Here is a 20654-nt window from a genome sequence, read left to right on the forward strand (position 1 = left end):
TGCAGCTCCCACGGACTTCAAATGGGGTCAGGATGCTCAGCACCCTAGACAATTCGGCCTTGAGTGTTTGCCCTCAACGTGAACTAATGTAACGCAGAAAAAAAAAATTGAGCCTTTCGGACACCCATCATCACCTGTTTCTATTGGCACTAAACAGGATGTGATCTACAATGCCAAGGTGTTTGGGGCCCTGCACGTATAGTGTAGGTGTGACAGCTAGAGAGGAAACCTGGCCCAATTGGTCAGGCACTGCACTGGGAATCAGGACTCTTCCTAACACGTTCCACCTCATGCCCGACACTGTATAACCTACTTTCTGTGGGGGTTTTGTGTGTCCCCCTCTGTGCCCAAGCCACAAAGGTTGTGGGTTGGTTACAGGCTCACCCACTGAGCTCAAGCTGTAGAGGTTTGTGCTTTCAGCTTTGAAGACCCCCCCAGTTCATTCCCCAGCGTCAGCCAAGCCGGAGAGGCTATCACAATCGCTCTCTCTGCTCCGGCATGAAGGCTGGATCACGGTGTTGTTTGAGGCCTGAGGCTGCAGCTTGAGTGGCCTAAGAACCAAAGGCAACCTCAGGTGCCCATCAAGAGGGCTTCGGAGAGATCCCAGGGCAACTGAAACTAGACCACCTGGCGGACACACAAAATCTATTAGCAGGGAAAGCAGCTTTTGTGTTACTTGTCCCTGCAGCACTCAGCACAATGGGGCCTTGCCCTATGACCAGAGTTCCTAGGTACTACCATTGTAATTCTAATAACCAGCCCAGCGTGGCTCCCATAGTTGGGTATCTGCAAAGGTTAGTAAAGCAGGGCTGCCCTGAGTGTGACTAGAGTATGCTTTCATTAGCATTCAGCAGCACTGCCATAGCATGAAGGAAAGAAGAAGAAGAGAAAAAAAAAACTCCACAGAAGCATAAGACAGAGAGGAAATAAAAGCAGAGCAGGCGAGCCGGAAAATATGTTGTTTCTTAATTGAGCTGGGGAAGAAGAAGGAGGAGTGGTGATCAGAAGCCTGCAGATCTTTGTTTATGAGAGCAGCCTTCCGGCAATCTGTCTCTATCGGACAGAAGCAGTCAAGCTGCCCCCGGTATAGATTCACACAGGGCGGGGCTGACGTGGAGCAGCTGTACACAAAACATATGTGCAATGTCAGGGCTGCTATCCACCACCGCAAATAGTGCACGGGCCTGATGAGAGAGGGGCTGAGAACTTTCCCTACACAGAAGATCGCCTTTTCTCACCTAGGGATGGAATCACCAAGGGGCAGTGGTTAGAGCAGGAAGGATGGGTCTTGTGGCTAATGCACTGCAGTGGGACTCAGGAGATCTGGAGTCATTTGCAGCTCTGCTACAGACTCCCTCCATAACTGTGGGCAAGTTGTTCAAATCACTCTGTACCTCAGTTTCCCCAGCTGTAAAATGGGGATAATAGCATTTCACTACCTTCCAGGGGCGTGGTGAAGTTGCATCCATAAATACTTGGGAGTTGCTCATATACTGCAGTGCTGGAAGCCCTGTGGTCCTAGATAAACTGTTCTATGCCCAGATCTGCTATTGGCTATTTCCAGCTGCAACAGAAGCAGGAAGTGCCAGCAATCTCAAGAGGTTCAGGAAAGGATCTGAGCTTTGAAGGTGTTTTGCCAGACTGACCCCCAAACTCTGAAGGTTCTCCCCTCGCTGCTCTCACCTCCCCCTGAGCAACGTGCCTGGTCCATATAAGAGGATAAGAGCCTACTACTGCTGCTAGCTAAGGGACTTGCTGCTTCAGCTGCGAAGTGAGCGATGGGACAAGAGGTATGCACACAGCGGACACCAGGAAACCAAGAGAGTGTTTGCTAACTAGCTAGCTAGCAGCCGTCTGGCAGGGAATCTTTCCTTGACACACCCTCAGAAATTCACAGGTGAAACTTACCCCTGTGTGGAGGGCTATGATTTAAATCCCACTATGGCTTAAACGGGGCATAAGTCAGAGGTATTGTACAGACCCTGTGTGCAGGGATGAATTTCCCCCAAAATGGAGCACCTCTTGATTGTCATAACCTCCATCCATAATAATAGACTCAATGCTTGATCCCTAGCCCATACTGCCCTTCTCCCTGCATGGCTCAGCATCCCATTAGATCCCCCATCCATCTCCAGACCTGGGCGGCCGATCATCTGGAATGAGACTGACTGCGGGAGGAATCATCTGCTGAGCCTCTTGCAAGCGAGCTCTTAGGTTTGGACTGCGAACAACTCAATCAGTGGAGGAATGGGCAAAGGGCAGACAGCGAGCCCTCTGTGCAGCTTAATAGCTTATTCTTTGTCTGAGGTTGGCCCCCGTAGCCAAGCTGGCGCAGCCGTCAGACTGGTGGATGGTGCTTGAGGGAAGATGTGCCAGCTGAGCCAGGAGACCCGGTTTGCTGCGGCTTGCTGTTTTATTGCAAATAGCTTTGGACATTTCTGGTTTGAGAACTCTGACAAAAGTGCTCCACGCCTCAGATGGCCATGTGGGCTCCAGGCAGCACAGAGTACAAGGGGTCGCTCAGAGTCTGAAGGAACACAGGCCCAGCTTTTTAGGCAGTTTAACCCTTTCCTCCCTTCTTTTGAGGACTCCATTAACATTTGCTTGACAAATGGATGACAGGACAAGGAGTATGCGGACGATAGGACAAGGAGTAATGGTCTCAAGTTGCAGTGGGGGAGATTTGGGTTGGATATTAGGAAAAACTTTTTCACTAGGAGGGTGCTGAAACACTGGAATGCGTTACCTAGGGAGGTGGTAGAATCTCCTTCCTTGGAGGTTTTTAAGGTCAGGCTTGACAAAGCCCTGGCTGGGATGATTTAAGTGGGGATCAGTCCTGCTTTGAGCAGGGGGCTGGACTAGATGACCTCCTGAGGTCCCTTCCAACCCTGATATTCTATGATTCTATGTAGGGGCTGGGATTTCTGCTCTACCTTTCAGTGAATTTTTTTTGTGCTGGGGAGAAGAGTCAGGGTGAGACTCCACAATGATTAAGGGCTCTATCCCCAGAATAAATAGAGCAAACTTGCCCACAAAGCCACTCCCCAGCCTGCCCTGACCTCAGAGGTGACTGCCTATTGATGGCAGGGGAATTCAGTCTGTGTTGGCTGGGGAGGGGCTTTGTGGTCATCATATTCTCACTGTTATGTAGGAATGAAAGACACAATTTCTTACCATGGCAGATTGCTACAGCACAAGGATGCAGCAGCCAGAGGACTGGACTGTTCTGACCTACACAAACTAATATTCTTTAGGCCTAAACCAGAGGTTTCCAGTTGGTTTGTTTTTTTGCTGCACCCCCACGTTCTCTGTGGGAGTCACATGACAGCCCAGGGCCCCCAACTCCTGCCTGTCCAGGGCAGAAAGTGACTCACTGAGGGGAGCAGGCAGTTTACAGTGGGGGCAGTGGCAGGACCCGGATGGCTCCATCTCTGGAGAAGCCCAGGGCAGCATGACGTGGAGTGGACCAGGGCTCCTCACCGTCCCTTCCCTCTGCCCAGAGCCTCTTACACCTGTGAGTTCCAAAGGGTCTAAAATACGAGGAGCTGCGGCTGGCTGGGTGTCTGAGCCAGGGCAGCAGCAGGGAGAATAATCAGGGAGTTCCCAGCAGCCAGGGCAGGACAAGGGGGGGAGAACAGCAGGCTGGGGCAGGACGGGGTGGGGCTGTTTTCTCCCCCACCCCTCCTGCCCCGCAGGCTCTCCTGCTGCTGATGCCCTGCTCTGACCCAGACTCATGGCTCCACCTCGTGCCTCCTGGTAACTTTGTTGTGACCCTCATACACGCCCACCCCCCCCACCCCCCCAGTTTGAAAACCAATGGCTTACATGGTCAGTGGCCAGTGATTTTGGATGCCTCAACTGGAATCATCTTTAAAAGGTCCTGATTTTAGAGAATGCAGCAAAGTACCCGCTCATCACCTCTGAAACTGTATTGAAATCCTGGCCCAACTGATGTCAGCGGGGGGGGGGGGGGCGAGGGGTTTTGCCAGGGGACCTTCACTGCCTGATTCCCCATCTCCCTGACACTGGTGTGAATCGTGAAGCAAAGCCATTCGTGTTACTAGGTGACATTTTGTGTGTGAAATATTTTTTGGTGAAACCCACAGATTTGGCAACAGCGAAACATTTCCCTATTTTACCAGATTTTTTCCTGTTGGGGAAAAAAAAAAGACAGTATTCAGAAAAAAATTAAAGTTTGTTTTATTTTCTAGTCAAAGTGATTTGAATTTTTTCAGTTCAAATACCTTTGTTTTGGAATCTCCTTCAAATAGATTTTTAAAAATGCAAACGTGTTAAAAAAAACTTCTAAATCTAAATTTTTTTTAACTTTTCAATTTCCAAAAATTTCAACAAAAAAGTCAACCCAAAATCCTTTTTTCAATATTGCGTGTGAACCAAAAAAATCTATTATTCATACTGCTCGCATATGCCCTGTTTACACCAGTTTTACATCCGTGTATTTTCAATTATTTCAGCTGATCCATATGCTCTGGGCCATACAAGGTGCACTCAGAAGCCCTGTTCATTTAAGTATGCAAACTTTGTCTGACAATTTCAGTTTTTTAAAAATCACAATACAGGGGAGGTGGAAATATTCATCATAAAAGATCTATTTTATACCTCTCTTTTCGGGGTGGGGGGGGAAGGCAACTCTTGAATGTTTTATTTATGGGAATGCTGCAAATTACCGTAATAAATTCCTTTACTAAGCTGTTTCAGCTACTAAAACAATGTTCTTTGTGGGTGAATAACTTTTAATTTGAATGTTCTAGTATTCAGCAAAGTGAGGTAATGGATTAGCAATTGCCTGAATTGTAAATGTCATCTTGGTATAATTAGGGTGATTATTGTTAACCAGTGGAGTTTAGTATTTATCTGTCACCGGGTGAGAGTGTATAACAAAGCCCCAATTAGTTATAAATGGTGGTGGGTGGTGGGAATAGAACATAGCCGCTGAATTGCTATCTTTGTTTTAAATTCATTTGACTGTTTATTTGATTTTAATCGTTCCCCACTAGTGTGATCTCTTCCCAAGAAAAGGGTGCATGCATCAGGTGAAAACATCAGACACCGGGTGTGCAAGGCTGTGAATTACAATGTCGGGGAGGTGGGTGTGAGCTGAGGTAGTGGCGGATTCCCACTCGCGAAGAGAAAAGCAGAGATTTCTCAGTCTGACGGAGGCTTGTTTCCAATTATAGTGGTTCTCTCTTCCGTTTCCTTTAAAGTCTCAATGGGAGGATGAGAGAGAGCTTGATCAATCTTCTCTGCTATGCTATCAAGATGACTCACCATCCCCTCTGCTCATGACTCCAGCCTGTGTCACCCCTCTGCCCAATTATCCAATCAGTACCTTCATGCTTTCTCCCTCATGTTGGAATTTACTGGCCAAGGAGATGGAAACAAGGGTGAGAGAGAAAGAAGGGCACTTTAAGTTATACTCTCCTGCTGACTACTCTTCTTGGTACATTCCCCCTGGGAATGTAAATTACACCCCCTTAAGTCTCGCCTACACTGAGAATTTTCAGGTTTCAGAGTAACAGCCGTGTTAGTCTGTATTCGCAAAAAGAAAAGGAGTACTTGTGGCACCTTAGAGACTAACCAGTTTATTTGAGCATGAGCTTTCGTGAGCTACAGCTCACTTCATTGAGCTTTCGTGAGCTACAGCTCACTTCATCTGATGAAGTGAGCTGTAGCTCACGAAAGCTCATGCTCAAATAAACTGGTTAGTCTCTAAGGTGCCACAAGTACTCCTTTTCTTTTTGAGAATTTTCAGTACTTCTCCCAATGCTGATCTAGCACAGAGTAGCAAAAATGCATCACAAAACCACTGATAGACCCGAGATACATAAATGATATTTTCATCCTGTGGACCAATGAACTATACTCCCTCAGATTTCCACCACAACGTCAACCAGCCCCACTCATCCATTAAATTCTCTCTAGAACACCCCCACACCACCATCAGCTTCCTGGAGACCACAGTCATCTCCAACAGAGGAACCCTATGGACACCTATACACAAGAAACCCATGGATCACCACACCTACCTTCACAGATCCAGGAGCTACTCCAAACATACCAAGAAATCGGTTATCTATAGCAAGGCACTCAGAGACCACAGAATATGCTCCAAGGACAAAGCCCAGGATACACACTTAAAACCACCTTCACCAAATAAGGACACTCCAGAGCCTCAGAGCCCAGGTCAATTGACTCAGGCTCGTGGGGCTTGGGCTGCAGGGCTAAACATTTCCATGTAGACATTCAGGCTCAAACCGGAGTCTGGGCTCGGAGACCAATCCCCCTTGCAGGGTTTCACAGCCTGAGCTCCAGCCTGAACCCAAACATCTGCACTGCAATATTTAGCCCCATAGGCCAAGCCCTGCAAGCCTGAGTCAGATGACCTGGGCCAGACGCAGCTCAGCCATGGGTCTTTTATTGTAGTGTAGCTGTACCCATACAGTCAAATGATCCAGATTCAGGGGTGATGAGCAAATGGGTAGTGTGAGTCTAAGCAGGATATCTAAGTCCATGTACTATTCATGACAAAGGGCTGGAAGAAGGTACAAGTTACATCAGTTTATACTCACCTCTGAATTCAGACCTTTTTTAGATCCATGGAGTGTAAATTATGCCAGTTTGAAGCCTTTGCACCACCCACTTCCTAATGCATAACTTCCATTGGCTTGGCGGGAGGGAGAAAGAGATAGCTCAGTGTTTTGAGCATTGGCCTGCTAAACCCAGGGTTCTGAGTTCAATCCTTGAGGGGGCCATTTAGGGATCAGAGCAAAACTTGGAGATTGGTCCTGCTTTGAATGGGGGGGTTGGACTAGATGATCTCCTGAGGTCCCTTCCAACCCTGATATTCTATGATTCAGAATTTAGCCCTACAGGATCTGATCAGAGGAGCACAAGAATTTCCAGACTGAATCAGATCAATGGTCCTTCTAGGCCACCATCCTGCCTCCAACAGTGGCCAGCACTAGATGCTTAAGAAGAAGGTGCAAGAATCGCTATTATGGGACAGCCTGCCCATAGGGAAAGTTTCTTCCTAACCCCATGCAGTTATTGATTGGATTATGCCCTAAAGCAGGAGGGCTAATATTGCTTATAAAAGCTCATCGAGCCTAGTATAACTCTGGCCATTCTTATTACTCACATACATTTCTAATCTTCTCTTTTAATCCTGATAAACTCTTGGCTTGAATAACATCAATGGGAGTTTTGCCAGAGCAAAGACTGTGAGATCAGATTCTCAGATGTTACCAAAAGATTAAAAAAAGGAGAGGAAGTAGACAGAAAAATGTCCACATTGGTCCAGTGGCAAAAGCAGTCAGAGTAACACTGTAAGTTCAAGGTGAATATTTCTTCTTGGGGCTTTTAAGGATGTTCATAGCTGGAAACTGCTTTTTCCGAGTATCTAAATGACGGATGAATCAAGTGTCCAGGGAAATGTTTCCACATCCAGACACAAATGACAGCTGCAGCGCTAAGTGAGGCTGTCAAGGGGTGAGAAACGACTGGGGGGAAAAAAGTCACAGAGAGGATAGGAAAATAAAAGACTCAGTTAAGCTGAGTCACTCTGGGCTGACCCAGCTCTCACCCAGGAGGGATTAAAGGAGTTCCAGAGGCAGAGTGGACTACACATTTTATTGAGCTTAATTTAAAGAGTTTATAAAGGGTTAATACCTTTTTAATAAATGTTAACAACAAGGTTAATCTGAAGTCCAACCCGTTGCTGTATTATATAGGAATTGGGTAGGATCCCTTTAAATAGTTTGGGAGCTTTCTACTGGGGCTTACTGCCTTCTGTTCCAGAAGCCACCAGAAGGTAACAGAGCAGCCGTGTATACATGTAGTCTATAGCAAGCTTGGAATAGCTATTAAGCGTTTAAAAACCCTTTATAACAGGGGTGGCCAAACTCACTGATCCTCCAAGATGCACATGATAATCTTCAGAAGTTCAAGAGCCGGGCGTGCCTGCTGGGGCTCGGGACTCCAGCCCCACAGGATACCTGAATGCCACCACCCTGCTATGGGGCAGAAGCCCTGAGTGCCCGCCCCCAGTCTGGTAGGCAGAGAATAGGGGGAAGTATTGGGGGGGGCCTCTACAAGACACACTTTAAATCTAAAAGAGCATGTGGCTCGCAAGCTGTGGTTTGGCCACCCCTGCTTTATAAGATACTTATAAACGTACCCTCCACGCAACGTGTCTGTTCGCTCTGGGCAAGGGGCAAGCACATTATAGTGGACTGCCAGGTCCGCTGTAGTTAAGATTAAGACCAGCTTTCTGTTTAAATACCAGAATGCGTTTGCTTTTCAGAGTCAGCCTTAGTCCAGACCTTGGCTGTGAACTGGTGGATTCTCACCAGCCCCAGGGAGTTCAGCAATTGATCACTGAGGCCCCATATCTCAGAGCTCCAGTCACTACATCATTACCTGCTGGGCTAGGGTAACCTGACCATCCCAGCAGGGCAGGGGAAGGAAACCAGGGAGAATGTAGCAGTTCTCAAAAGGGGTGTATCTGGTTTCAGATAATTGGATCTACACCCAAAGCCTTTAGTCCCCAAAATTTCCTAGGAAGGCAGCACCAGCCTGTGCCCAACTCTCCCCAAACTCAGTACCCTTTTTTCCCCTCCAAAGTGTTCCCCTTTGTTTTCTGGAGCTGTTTTCCCCTTGGATCTCCTTCACCTTGCCCTGGAAAGGGCTAGCTCTGTTTTATATAGACCCCAGCCCCTCCCACTCCCAGCATCCTGTGAGAGGATTGGTTAATTTGAGTCAGCTGCTTGGGGATTTCCCCCACCCATGAGACCAGTCACACAGTCAGGGTGGTTTTAAGCCATGGCTTGAACTGTGGGAAGAATCTTGGCACAGCCCGTAGTTCCTAAGGGGGTACCCTAGGCACTTTTGATGCAAATCAAAAGGTCACTTCATCTCTTTGGGCCTCAGTTTGCCATCTGTAAAATAAGGATAATAAGTCTCTCTTTCTACCACCCTTTTGTTTGTCTTGTGTATTTCGATTGTAAGCTCTTCAGGGCAAGGACTATTATATATGTACAGCACCTTGCACAAAGGGACCCAAGTGCTGGTTGAGGCCTATAGGCCCTATTACAAAATAATAATAATAATTAGCGTTGCCAACTCTTGTGATTTCATCACAAGTCTCACAGTATTTGGAGAGGGCTTTTAAAGCATCAACTCCTGGAGTTGTGATTGTATCTCAGCTTTCATTTATAAAACGAAAAAAGTAAATTTCTGGCCTTGGTGACAGAAAAAAGCTGGAAACCATGAACCCAACATTTATTATTTAACAAAAACTCGTGACTTTAAGTCAGTCTCATGAGTTTGAACATTGAGGGTTAGCAACACAGATCATAATTAGACTGGAAGGACAAGATTTTTATCGGTAAATATTGGTAGCTGTTGATTTCACTGCATGCACAAAACCGATGGAAATATTACCAAAATTTACTGATAAGCAAGATCAGAAAAATGTTGCTTTAGAACTTATTAGAGGTTGATTTAATACTATTTACTCTGTATATTTTGTCATGTGACATTAACAGTTCGTATTTTAACGGTTGTAATGCTTTAACTTTTTGAATCTCAATGTCTACCATCATTAAATAATTGTTGTCTGACACACACACCCCATCATCTGATGCTCCCTATAATTTCCCACAACTGTGAAAATCCCAGCTCTGATCACTCTGACATGATTTTAAACTTAATTGTGAACATTTTAAATTGACGAAAATTAAAAAAGCTTAAAAATAAACTTCAACATTACCCATCAAAATTATAAAAAAAAAAAAAAAAAAATCCTGCCAAGCCTAATAATAATAATAATTAACGGCTTGCTGCAGCCAGGAGCTTCTGGGTGATGGGGTGGCTGCAGGTGGGGGGATCTCACTGTGGTCTCCTGAATTCTGGTGTTCTCATGGTGCCTGCGTTTAAGGGTGCAGTCTGCACTGTCCCCGTCACTTGTGCCCACCACATGCACCAGCTCAGCACTTTGTTTGCCCTGCTCCTCTAGGCCCACTTTGGGGAGCCCAGTCTAAGTAGACTGATGGAAGCCTTGTACTCCCTGGGTGAAATTCATCCTGTTTGGCCCAGGCACTGGCTGGCTGTCCGGCAAAATGGGTAGAACTGGGCTCAGGAGGCTGGAAACCAGAACCAAGGGTTGGCGCTGAAGTCAGAAACCAGGAACCAGAGCCAAGGGTCAGGGACAGAGTCAAGAGCAAGGCAGGGTTCATTTGGAACAGGGCTGGAGCAGGATCAAAACAAGGCACGGGCAAGACCATAACGGGGCGGGAGCCGATGCAGGGTAGGAGCAGAAGCAAGTGGGCCGAAGCACTGAGCAGCCAGCGGTCTGCTGCTGAGCTTAAAAGCAGGCTGGCTGGCTCCCCGCAGCCAATCAGGCGGTCCGGCCAATCAGGCAGTCCTTCCGCAACCCAGCTGAGCTCTTTAATCTGCCTGGGCTGGCTAGACCTCAGGTGAAGGTGCCCAATCCTGCCAACCCCTGTGCAGGGAGCCAGCACTAGGCCCATGACCACGTCAATCCCACTTAGCCCCGATTTACAGCACAGACTCTTTGGGTATGTCTACACGGGTGCTGGGAGGTGTGATTCCCAGCTCAGGTAGGCAGGTATGTCCTCGCTGCGCTCAAGCCAATGCCTCAAAAGAACAGTGTGTCTGGGGTGGCACAGCCAGCCATGGGCACCCTGCTATTTGTAGGCGCTCGCGGGCCCGTCTACTCCAGCTGGGAATCATCCCTCCCAGCTCAAATGCAGAGGCACCCTTCGTCTGCATCCTCTCTGCATAAGGACCTACGTTACATCAGGACCTTGTGCAAGGACACCCTGGGAGCAAAGCGCTACGTATCCTCTCCCCAGTGCGCAGAGCCCATCGCAATCTCATCCAAAGAGGGGACTAGAAAGGTGAGTCCTTTTAAGGCCACTGTACATTAAAACGCCCAGCACCGTCGGCAAGATCAGTGAGCAGCACGTGGTCTGTTGCGGTGTATGGTTTTGGCAACTGGAGCTTTGCCAATAAAAATGGGGTTAGACCTGCTCCTGGAGGGGGTGGATACACCTCCAACAAGTCGGCACAGGCACTGCTTCCATCGTAAACTTCGTAACGCTTGTAAATGCTGCACAAGCTGCACGTGGATCCCAGTTCTAGCTAAAACAAGCCCATAAATCCAGCGCATTTTTGCAAACACAGCCAAAGCTTTGCATTATTTACATGCATTTGGGGCTTACAAATTTGTAAAGATTTGCAAGTGGAAACACTTATTTTTTCCCCTCCCCCTGTAAATACTCTTCTGCTAACCCTTCCAAGGAAGAAAGCTCTGGACGGGGTAAGAAAAAAAAATCTATAAACATTTTATGGAAATCGTCAAATAGAAACATTTTTATAGAGAAACAGGAAGGCTTTTTTTTTTTTCTCTTCGGCATCTATGGAAAGGTCAAGACCGTTTCTAGAAAACTTTCAGTGGTGGAGTTTTTGAAATGTATCCCAATGAACTCAGATCCTTTCACTTTCCATAGAAAACTTTCTAAGGCATTTCTGAATGGAGTGGTGGATGCCCGAGGCACCTTTTCAATGTTAGAGTCCAGTTGTATTCCTGTTCATGCTGGTGTAAATCCAGTGTTGGCATCTCTTGTGATTTTATCCCACATCTCTTGATGTTTGGTGTTTTTTCTGAACGCCCCATGTGGTTATGTGAGACGTTCACAGTTCTGTAAGTCCAGAGTGTCTTCAGTGGAGTTACTCACCGGGGTAAACTTAGAGCAGCTCGATGAACTTCATTGGAGTTGCTCTAGATTTATACACATGTAAATGGGAACTGAATGCAGTTCTTAAAATATAAAAGTCTGCTCCTGCTCCCATTGAGAGTCGTGCCATTGACTTCAACAGGATCAGGCCCAAAATGAGATCGAAGCCAGAGCTTGGAACAGTTCGTGCTCAGTGATACAGGCACAGGCATGTCAGACACCACCTACTAGACCTCTCTCCTGGCTGCAGCCAACCCCGGAGAGAAAACAGAAGTTACACTGATGAGCTGAGCAAGAGGGTTGACTCAGCAGTGCTTTTTTAATGCATGATAGTCCCTGATCCCAATTTGCTTCAGTTTATTACACATCCCTGTAAATTGGGCTGATAGAAACATCACGGCACCGCAAAAAGCCGGGCCTGCTTCTGATCACACTTACAGCACTGTCATCCCATTGAGGGCCTTACCTTCCAGATTTACAGCTGCGCAAACCAGGCCCAGTGAATTTGAAACTGACCGACATCACACTGAGCAGCTCCTCTTCCTAGTACCCTGTTCCAGCGAGGAGAAGCTCCTCTCTGCCCTATGCGATGTGTTTCTGTCACCTGCAGTCTCACCTGGCCCCCGTTGTTGTAATAACTAAGCAGCTGACATATATTAATGAATATCACTTCACCACACCCCGGTGACAAAGATAAGAATCAGATCGTCATCCCCTTTTCACATATGGGAAACTGAGGCACAAGACAAATGAAGGCTGATTTACAAAGACACGTTTAGATGCACAATTCCCATTAAAACTAATAGGAATCAGGCGGCCTGTGAGGTCACGCAGAGCTGGGAACTGAGCCCAGAGTGCTACTTCAGCATCCTTTCTTCCTCTGCTGGGTCTAATGGCCATGGTGAGGACAAGGCACATGGGGTAAGTTAACCTGCAGGCAACAAACCCTTGCCCTTTCAGCCATGCCCTTCCGTTATTTCCTTCACAGCTGATCTGAGGAACAGTATCTCTGCAATATTTCAAAGGGGCCACATAATGGGGGGCTTGCCCCTGGGCTGGAGATCCTGGGCTAAGCCAGCCCTGGATGCAAAAGGAGTCACCCAAGAGGAATCAGAGGATGCCAATATAGACGGTGGCAGGAAGCTGCGGGGTTTGGGGATGGGCGGGGCAGACAGAGGAAGGAAGCCTGAGCCAGAATGCTAGGTGCCTGCTGAGCAGAATAAGGCCTCTGTGGAGGGCAGAAGCTCAGGAAATGGGTATGAACAATGAGGCTACTATGATGGACCTTGCATGTGGGACACTGAGGACCACTTTGAATTAGTTTGGGCTACTGACCCTGTTGCAGGGGAGGGCTGGTGATACCCCTGAGAGAGACTACACCACTCCCAAGGGCCCTTGAAAAGATGGAGCCGAGGAAGGGCCATGCAGAAAAACCACGGGGCACATGGCGAGCAGCCACCCTGCTACAGGCCAGAATTGGGGCCGCCAGAGACCATGCTGCATTCCCCCTGATGCCTGTGGGACTGCTGGTATATGCCTGCTTGCACCGCTGGCCAGAATTTGGCCCCAAAAGAGGAGGTGATACAAATTGTAATGGTGCTCAAATAAATAATAATCATAATTAATGAGCCAGCATGCTCAGGACCACGGCTTTACATAGCATCTCCCGCAACACAGCGCCGCCAAGGACCATGCTGGTGCATTGGTACAGCATTGATTGGGGGAGTGGTAGGAGGCAGGGGAAGTGAGCCCCCTTGTGAATCCCTCACACTGCCTCCCAGTTGGTGGGAAAATGCTGCCTGGATTACAGAAAAGATTGCCTGCCTGTGCATTATTGAAATATGCTTTTCTGAAGCCCAGAGCGCACTACGCCGCTTGCATCTTGAGAAGGCAGACGAAACATTTTTTTTCCTCGTGCTTTGCCACTGCCACTTTGCTTTGATAATTTATTTTTAATAGTCCGGTTACAAATGAGATTGAAAAGGAAGCGCATTGCCCGAATGCTGAGAACATGCATTTCTGAGTCACGTCTCTAGCTTTCCCCTCATGCCTCCTAGGCCTCTAATAAACTACAAAGTAACATTAAGAAAACACTAAAAACTCTTTATCTGTTGAGATTCAGGAATCAGTAGAGTGAGCAGTCAATAATTAATTCTGCATATTTGCCATACATCACTGCAGGCAGGAGACAGGCAAGGGAGGCTGGGAGTTCAAGTGCTCAGAATAAGGATTTCCAGATTCAGGTTGTTAATAAAGGAGGCCAAATAGACACATCTAGTGATATATGTTGGGAGCATTGCTACATTCAAGGTAGGACATAGGGGCAGCCAGAATTAATTCCACATCACTCCCAAACTTCTTTACTCTTGCTGTCAGTTTCATGCCCCTCAGCTATTCACTGGGGGAGGACACCTAGCCATCTTTCCCAGTCCCTATGCTTCAACTATCACATGTTAAAAAAATGCTTTAATGGCCCCAGATTCACTCCATGCTATGCCATCTTACCTCCAGCTATTTCAGTGATGAACAAGCTCCTCGAACTTGGCCCTGTAACAGGCTCAGTGCCTTTGACTCCCAATGATAGTAGTAGAGGATAAAGATGTTCAGAATGGTGTAAGAAGAACTCAGGATCTACTGAGGGGAGAGATCAGGGTCTGACTCAAAGCCCATTGCAGTTAATGGAATGACTTTCATGGACTGTGGTGGGCTTTGCCACAGAGCCTTGAAGAAGGCAGTTTTGCCTAGTGGGTAGAGTAATGGACAGGGCCTTGGGAGACCTGGATTCTACTCTCAGCTCTGCTATTGGCCTGCTGGGTGGCCTTAGGCAAGTCACATCCTCTCCCCGTGCCTCAGTTTCCCCATCTGTAAAGTGACCTCCTTTGTAAAGTGCCGTGAGAGCTACTGATGAAAAGCACTAGAAAAGAGCTTGATATTATTGAGAGCAAAATGTCGCCACCCCAGAGGTGACACAGGAAAGGGAGACATGCTTCTTGCCTCACAGATGTATAGTCTGGAATTTAGACATGGCATAAGTGAGTGTGAGGTCAGGTGAGAGAGGGGAGTGGAGCAGCTCTTCTGTAATATGTAGGAACATTGAGAACCATTGATCCAAATCCAGGGGCAAATGAGAAAAACCAGTTGTAAACTGGATCCCAATTTGTAGCTGTGGTCTGAATTGATGCAGAAGAACGGCAGGAGGGAGGTTGGGTTTGCAGTTAAGGCAATGACTTGTGACTCAGAAGACAGAGGTTTAGCTCTGCCCTAGATTCCCTGTGTGACAAGTCACTTCAGGGCCAGATTTTGAAAGGTGCAGACAGGTGCCAGTGGGATTTTCAAAAGCTCCTATGCACCTAACTCTCATTGACACCAGTGGGAAATGGGCAACCAAATACCTTGGAGAACTGAGCCCTAACTCCCACAGAAAAGCAATGGGAATTAGGTAGCTGACTGTTATTTATGCCTTACAAAATCTCCCCCATGGATCCTAAGGCCAGAAGGGACCCATTATGGTCATCCAGTGTGACCTCCTGCACAGCACAAGCTACAGACCATCATCCCACCAAAGAATCTATTATGCACAATCAGCCTGGGGCCCTCTGTCGCACCCCCACCAGCCTGCAATCCTCCCCTCCCCTGCAAGCCAGGTGCGGATCAGAGGCCAATCTGACCCAGCAAATCATCAAGCCAACTTCCCCCAAAAGGGGGAGAAATGAATACAAAAATCATGCCGAGGTTAGAAACACCTACCTAGGGCTAACGACAGAGATGGCGCTGGGCTCTGGGATGCTGAGAGGCTCTTGATGAAGGGATGGCACCATCCAGGTAAATGGTGTGGTAAGCCTCAATGGTTTGGGCTATGGATTTATGTATTAGCTTCCTTGTGTAGGTCAGATGTCTTCCCAAGGGGGTTTCTGCTAATCTCCCTCTTAGGATCTCAATTACACACTCAACACAGATTAACAACAACGGCAAAAAAAAACAAAAAAAGATAATAGAACAGTCAGAGCAAAAGGAAGCCTCTGAGGAAAACACAGTGCACTTAGACCAGAACAAATAGCAACGGATTCACTGGGAAAGAAAATCAATGCAGCTGATATTTATTACAGTCTTTATGGAGGGAGATGGGACTCCAAACAGAGCCTTTTTAGAGTTCTGGTCCACTTGGGTTTAGTCATAAAAATAATGAGTGTGTGTTCAGCCTTTCATTATGGCTTCATGGCCACTACATTTTAATTAGAGTGAGGGAAAAAAAACCCACCAGCTAATTCATAATTTAGTATCTCTTCTGCTGCAGGCATCCATTCAATCTTCCAAAAGCAACGGTCCCTTTCATTCAGTTTGGGTAGTCGCTGTTCAAACGGCTTTTTGATGCCACACATGAAGTGAAAACAAACAACCCAGCGAAGGGGCGGGGGGTGGAGGAAGACAAACAATGCAATATGTAGAGAATCTAGCACAACATAACATCACGCAACAGGAGGCAAAGCCCAACATTAGTGGCTGTAATTCAACACACGTTGGAGCAGACATCACAAAGGAAGAGCATAGCAAGACAGTGTTCGGCGCATTTGGTTCATCAGATCCATCCTGCTTCCATGAGTTGCCAATTCCTGAGTCTTCAAAGGAAAATGAATGCCCTGGCCACACTCACACATACCTACACCTACAAACACACGTGGCATGTGCATAAATGCACATGCACAGAGATATGCCTCACGTGCATTCAAATACATACATCTGCACACACTTGCATGCATATAAACGCCTATGGCGAGATATACATGCATATGATCACACATATACTTGCACGCAGTTCCTTGCACACACATACATGGACATGCATGAAGGCATGCATACACGCATGCACTAAAGCACCAATGAGCAGCTTCTACCCTGAAGCAGGAGATTTGATGGCCCTTATCTTAGTATGTATCACTGCAAAAGCTATTATTGGTCATAAAATTATCCATTAGCCTGAATCTCCTGGATGCGCTTGTGTCAGGATCTTTGTCCCTGGGGAGATCATCTAGTACAATGCAACTTTATTGTGTAGCGCATCCTCCACGCAACTCAGGTCAGGAGCAGCCATAAGGGGTGGGCAAGAATGAAGGAAAGAAGGAAGATCAAGGAGGCTGAGGGGACAGGGTGGCAATAGGGCATGCTAAATGTCCTGGAGCAGAGGCAGCACCTCAGGTCCTCTACTTGGTTAGGTGGGCAAGACAGCAGGAAGCCAGGTGATCAGCAAGACAGAATCCAAGTTTTAGGTGGTAAAGGACAGTAGGGTAAAAGAGGAAGAAACAAAGACTCTGCTGGCTTTGTATCATGTTCTGCATGGTTCTGGGAGATGAAGGGTGAGTGTGGGATAGATAGATAGATTAGGTAGGAGGACGGTGAGTACTAGCAGAGAAGATGCAATTTTGTAAGTGCTCTATACAGGTGAGGGGGCTGTTCCACCAGACCTGCGGTACCCATGTCCCCACTGGCCTCTTCCTCCAATCTGTGTGACTGTGGTCGCTACGATACCCATCTCCCAGTGTGGGTTCATGGCCTTTCCTCATTTATTGCAAGGCTATGCTGAGACATTCCCCAGGCTCCTGCTTGATCTGCTGCTAACCAATGTTTCAGTAACCCAACTGAGACACCCAGGAGTGGATTGGGGTGCATTGCCACAAGCACAGACCACAGCAGAGATGCCTCCTTCTGAAAGAGTAGATACCATGGGTTAGGCCCCATAGTGGGTGCAGATTCCTCACTGGTCTCTTCAGCCAGTTGGCAAACTGCTTTTAATGCTGTCCAGCTGGACCCATTTTAAAGATAAGGTAACTGAGGCACAGAGAAATGCAGCCTGAGACCACACAACAAGTCAGCGGTGGAGCAGGAACAGAACCCAGGAAGCCTGTTGCCACAGCCCTCCCTGCTCTATTCACCCTCTTACTTTGCAGCCCATTTGCAGACATTTTGGAGATCAGTAGCACTGAGGTCTGACTCATGCTGGAGAATTTGAAGTTTGATTTTGGGGTGTTTCCTATTCCAAGTATAGCTCAAAATCAAATTATTTTAGTTAGGGCAGGGAGGGGAAGAAAAACAGAGCAGGTAAAGTCAATAGCTCCTGTCTGGCAAAGATAAGCCAGGCAGGGCAAGATATTAATTCTGATTCCATTAGCACACCAAACAAAGAGAGCCGTAATTCCACCCTTGTTGAAATCAGAGGAAATTATTCTCACCAACGGTGCATAATTTGGGAGAGACAATTCATTACAACCAGAGAGAAAAAGTAACACCCAGTTATTCAATACCATTTGTAATGATCCCTGTCTGAAAGAGAGCCTCTGAGCTGGTCACTTGCATCCCCTTTTCAAGTGGAGACACAGAAAGGCTATTTCTAAATTAACGTTAAGCCTAGAAAATATGCTGGGTTTTGCAGAGCCTAATAAAAAATGCCGTGGGCCAACACCTGCCCTTCTCTGGCTCTCTCCTTTCGCCACGCTGGTGACTGGAAACTGGATAGGCTGCTCCAGTGTAGCTGCATGGTATCGTTGGTCTAAGCTAGCTCATCATCAACGAAGGAGCACAGGAGGGTTAAGTGACTTGCCCAAGGTCACACAGCAAATCCGTGGCAGAGCTGGGAATGGAACCGGGGAGTCCTGGCAAGCAGTTCTCTCTTCTATCTCCCCACAACATTCTGCAGGGTACAGAGAGGCACAAAACTCTCTAAACATTTGCAAGAGTTTTACTGATTAAGGTAAATATTTTCCCCCTTTCTAAAGGAGCCACTATGGGACTTTGCTGGCACAGCAATAGCTTCAGCCTCCTCTCCTCAAATTCACAGCCATGCCGGCTCTGTTCTCAGAATGGTATTTTTGTGACAAGTGGCAGTATGGTCTAGAACAGGGGTCTCAAATATGCGGCCTGCCGCCCACATGCAGCCCGTGGAGTTATTTGCTGCGGCCCACCAAGCTCCCCATGTGCCCCCCCCCCGAATTATTTCCTCTGGCCGCCAAGCTCCCCGTGCCCCTCTGCCCCCTCCAAGTTATTTCCTGTGGCCACCAAGTCCCCCTCTCCCACCGTCCCTTTCCCCCCCAGTGCGCCACGTCTATGCCTACCTCCAAGCACTTAGCGCTTTCCAGGAGGGAGGGGGGAGGAGCGGGGAGCCACACGCTCAGGGAAGGAGGCGGGGCAGGGGCGGAGATTTGGGGAAGGGATTGGAATAGGGGCAGGGAGGGGCCGGAGTTGGGGTGGGGGCTTTGGGGAAAGGGTGGATAGAGGCGGGGACAGGGTCATCATGGGGTGTGTTTGTCAGTGATACGGCCTTCGGGCCAATGTACTAGTCCTCATGTGGCCCTCGTGGTGATTTGAGTTTGAGATCCCTGGTCTAGAACCTAGAGCAAGGGTGTGAAAGTCAAATAACCTAGGTTCTGGTCCCAGTTCTGCCAATGAGTTGCTGTGTGTCTTTGGGCAAGTCACTACATCTCAGCTACTTCCCCCTTGGTAACTAACAATACCTACAGGGCTGCTAATTAACCAATTAATCTCAGTTAGATCTGTGCAACTTCACTGGAGTCACAAGAGTTGCCACATGGATCAGAAGAACAGTCCACCTAGTCTGACACATACTCTCTGACAGTGGCTGGCACCAGTCAATTGTTGGGTTAACTGAAAGCAAGCAGATGAAACAAAGAGAACAAACTGTTATTACGAAATTCTATTTGCTACAAAAATCGGTACATTTCCAAGGGGCCACAGCAACTTTATGGAATCTGTTCCAGTCTCCCATTTCCCCCTGCCGACCCAATCGCTTTGGGTTACTGGAGGAGACAGAAAGCAATCACAATGCCAGGCACAAAACAAAGAAGGAGAAACCTCCCAGCTTCAGGGAAGAAAGGGAAACGGGTATCTCAAGCTGTTTCTCCATATGAAATGGAGAAAGCTGCAGCTTTCTGCAACCACCTGGTGCTTAATTGCCACTTAAAATAATTATCTTCAACCTTATCCCTAGGAGAAACAGCTTTTCACACAGAACAGACAGACAGACAGGGAAGGAGGCTAGCAATTGCCTTCTAAACCTCCCGCTGTTGTGAAAGGAAGGGGAAAAGATAAAATCAATCCATGCAACAGGTCAGTTACACATGCTGGGAAGGGACACAAATCTCCATACATGAGGCTAATTTATCAGTGCTTTTGAAGTCTCCATGTCATCGTGATGAATATTTTTAATTTGGTGATTCATAGATTCCAAGGCCAGAAGGGACCACTATGATCATTTAATCTGCCATAGGCCAGACAACTCCCCCAAAATAATTCCTAGAGCAGATCTTTTAGAAAAACATCCAGTCTGGATAATCAGTTATCTTGAGCTGAGGATCTACCCAGAAGAACATTTCTTATCCCTACCTAGAAAAATAGGGAAAACATCCCGGCTTTAAGACAGACAAGGGAATGACTCCCGGCCGAGACAAGTGAATGTAGTGTTGGTGAGAAAGGTGCATCCTGTCTTCAGCTGCCTCAGAGGAAGGCACAAGAACCCCAGCAGTTTAATGAATTTAGGAGAAGCTACTCCCTAACCCCAGTGAGTTGTCAGCTTCTACCCTGAAGCATGAGAGTTTAAACCCCTTCTGTACTTCTTATTTCCTATTTCATGATGCTGTGGATCTTCTCACCACCCAGCTCACCTTTCTTTTGAACCTTACCAAGCTCTTGGCCTCAAGGATATATCGATTGCAGGGAATTCCACAGACTTCCTAAAGCTGCCCTTCTTCCAATGTCCTTCACTCCAGTAGTACAGAAGGACCTCACAAAAGTGGTTTCAGGTTTCGGAGCTATCACCCACACTTGCCTACCTATTCTTTCTTATTGCCATATCTATCTAATCTAATC

General features: G+C 47.4%; 1 protein-coding gene across 1 annotated transcript in view; it reads right to left on the reverse strand.

The window, feature by feature from the left end:
- Positions 1 to 439: 439 nt before the first annotated feature.
- The window catches only part of TINCR (TINCR ubiquitin domain containing), a 36583-nt gene continuing 16368 nt past the window's right edge, over positions 440 to 20654 (reverse strand). Inside the window, exon 2 of the mRNA XM_077805468.1 lies at positions 440 to 551. Coding sequence (XP_077661594.1) covers positions 440 to 551 — 112 coding nt within the window. The remainder of the gene's footprint in view (positions 552 to 20654) is intronic.

This window comes from Eretmochelys imbricata, chromosome 25 (assembly GCF_965152235.1).
Source record: "Eretmochelys imbricata isolate rEreImb1 chromosome 25, rEreImb1.hap1, whole genome shotgun sequence".
In the NCBI taxonomy this organism is placed as follows: Eukaryota; Metazoa; Chordata; order Testudines; family Cheloniidae; genus Eretmochelys; species Eretmochelys imbricata.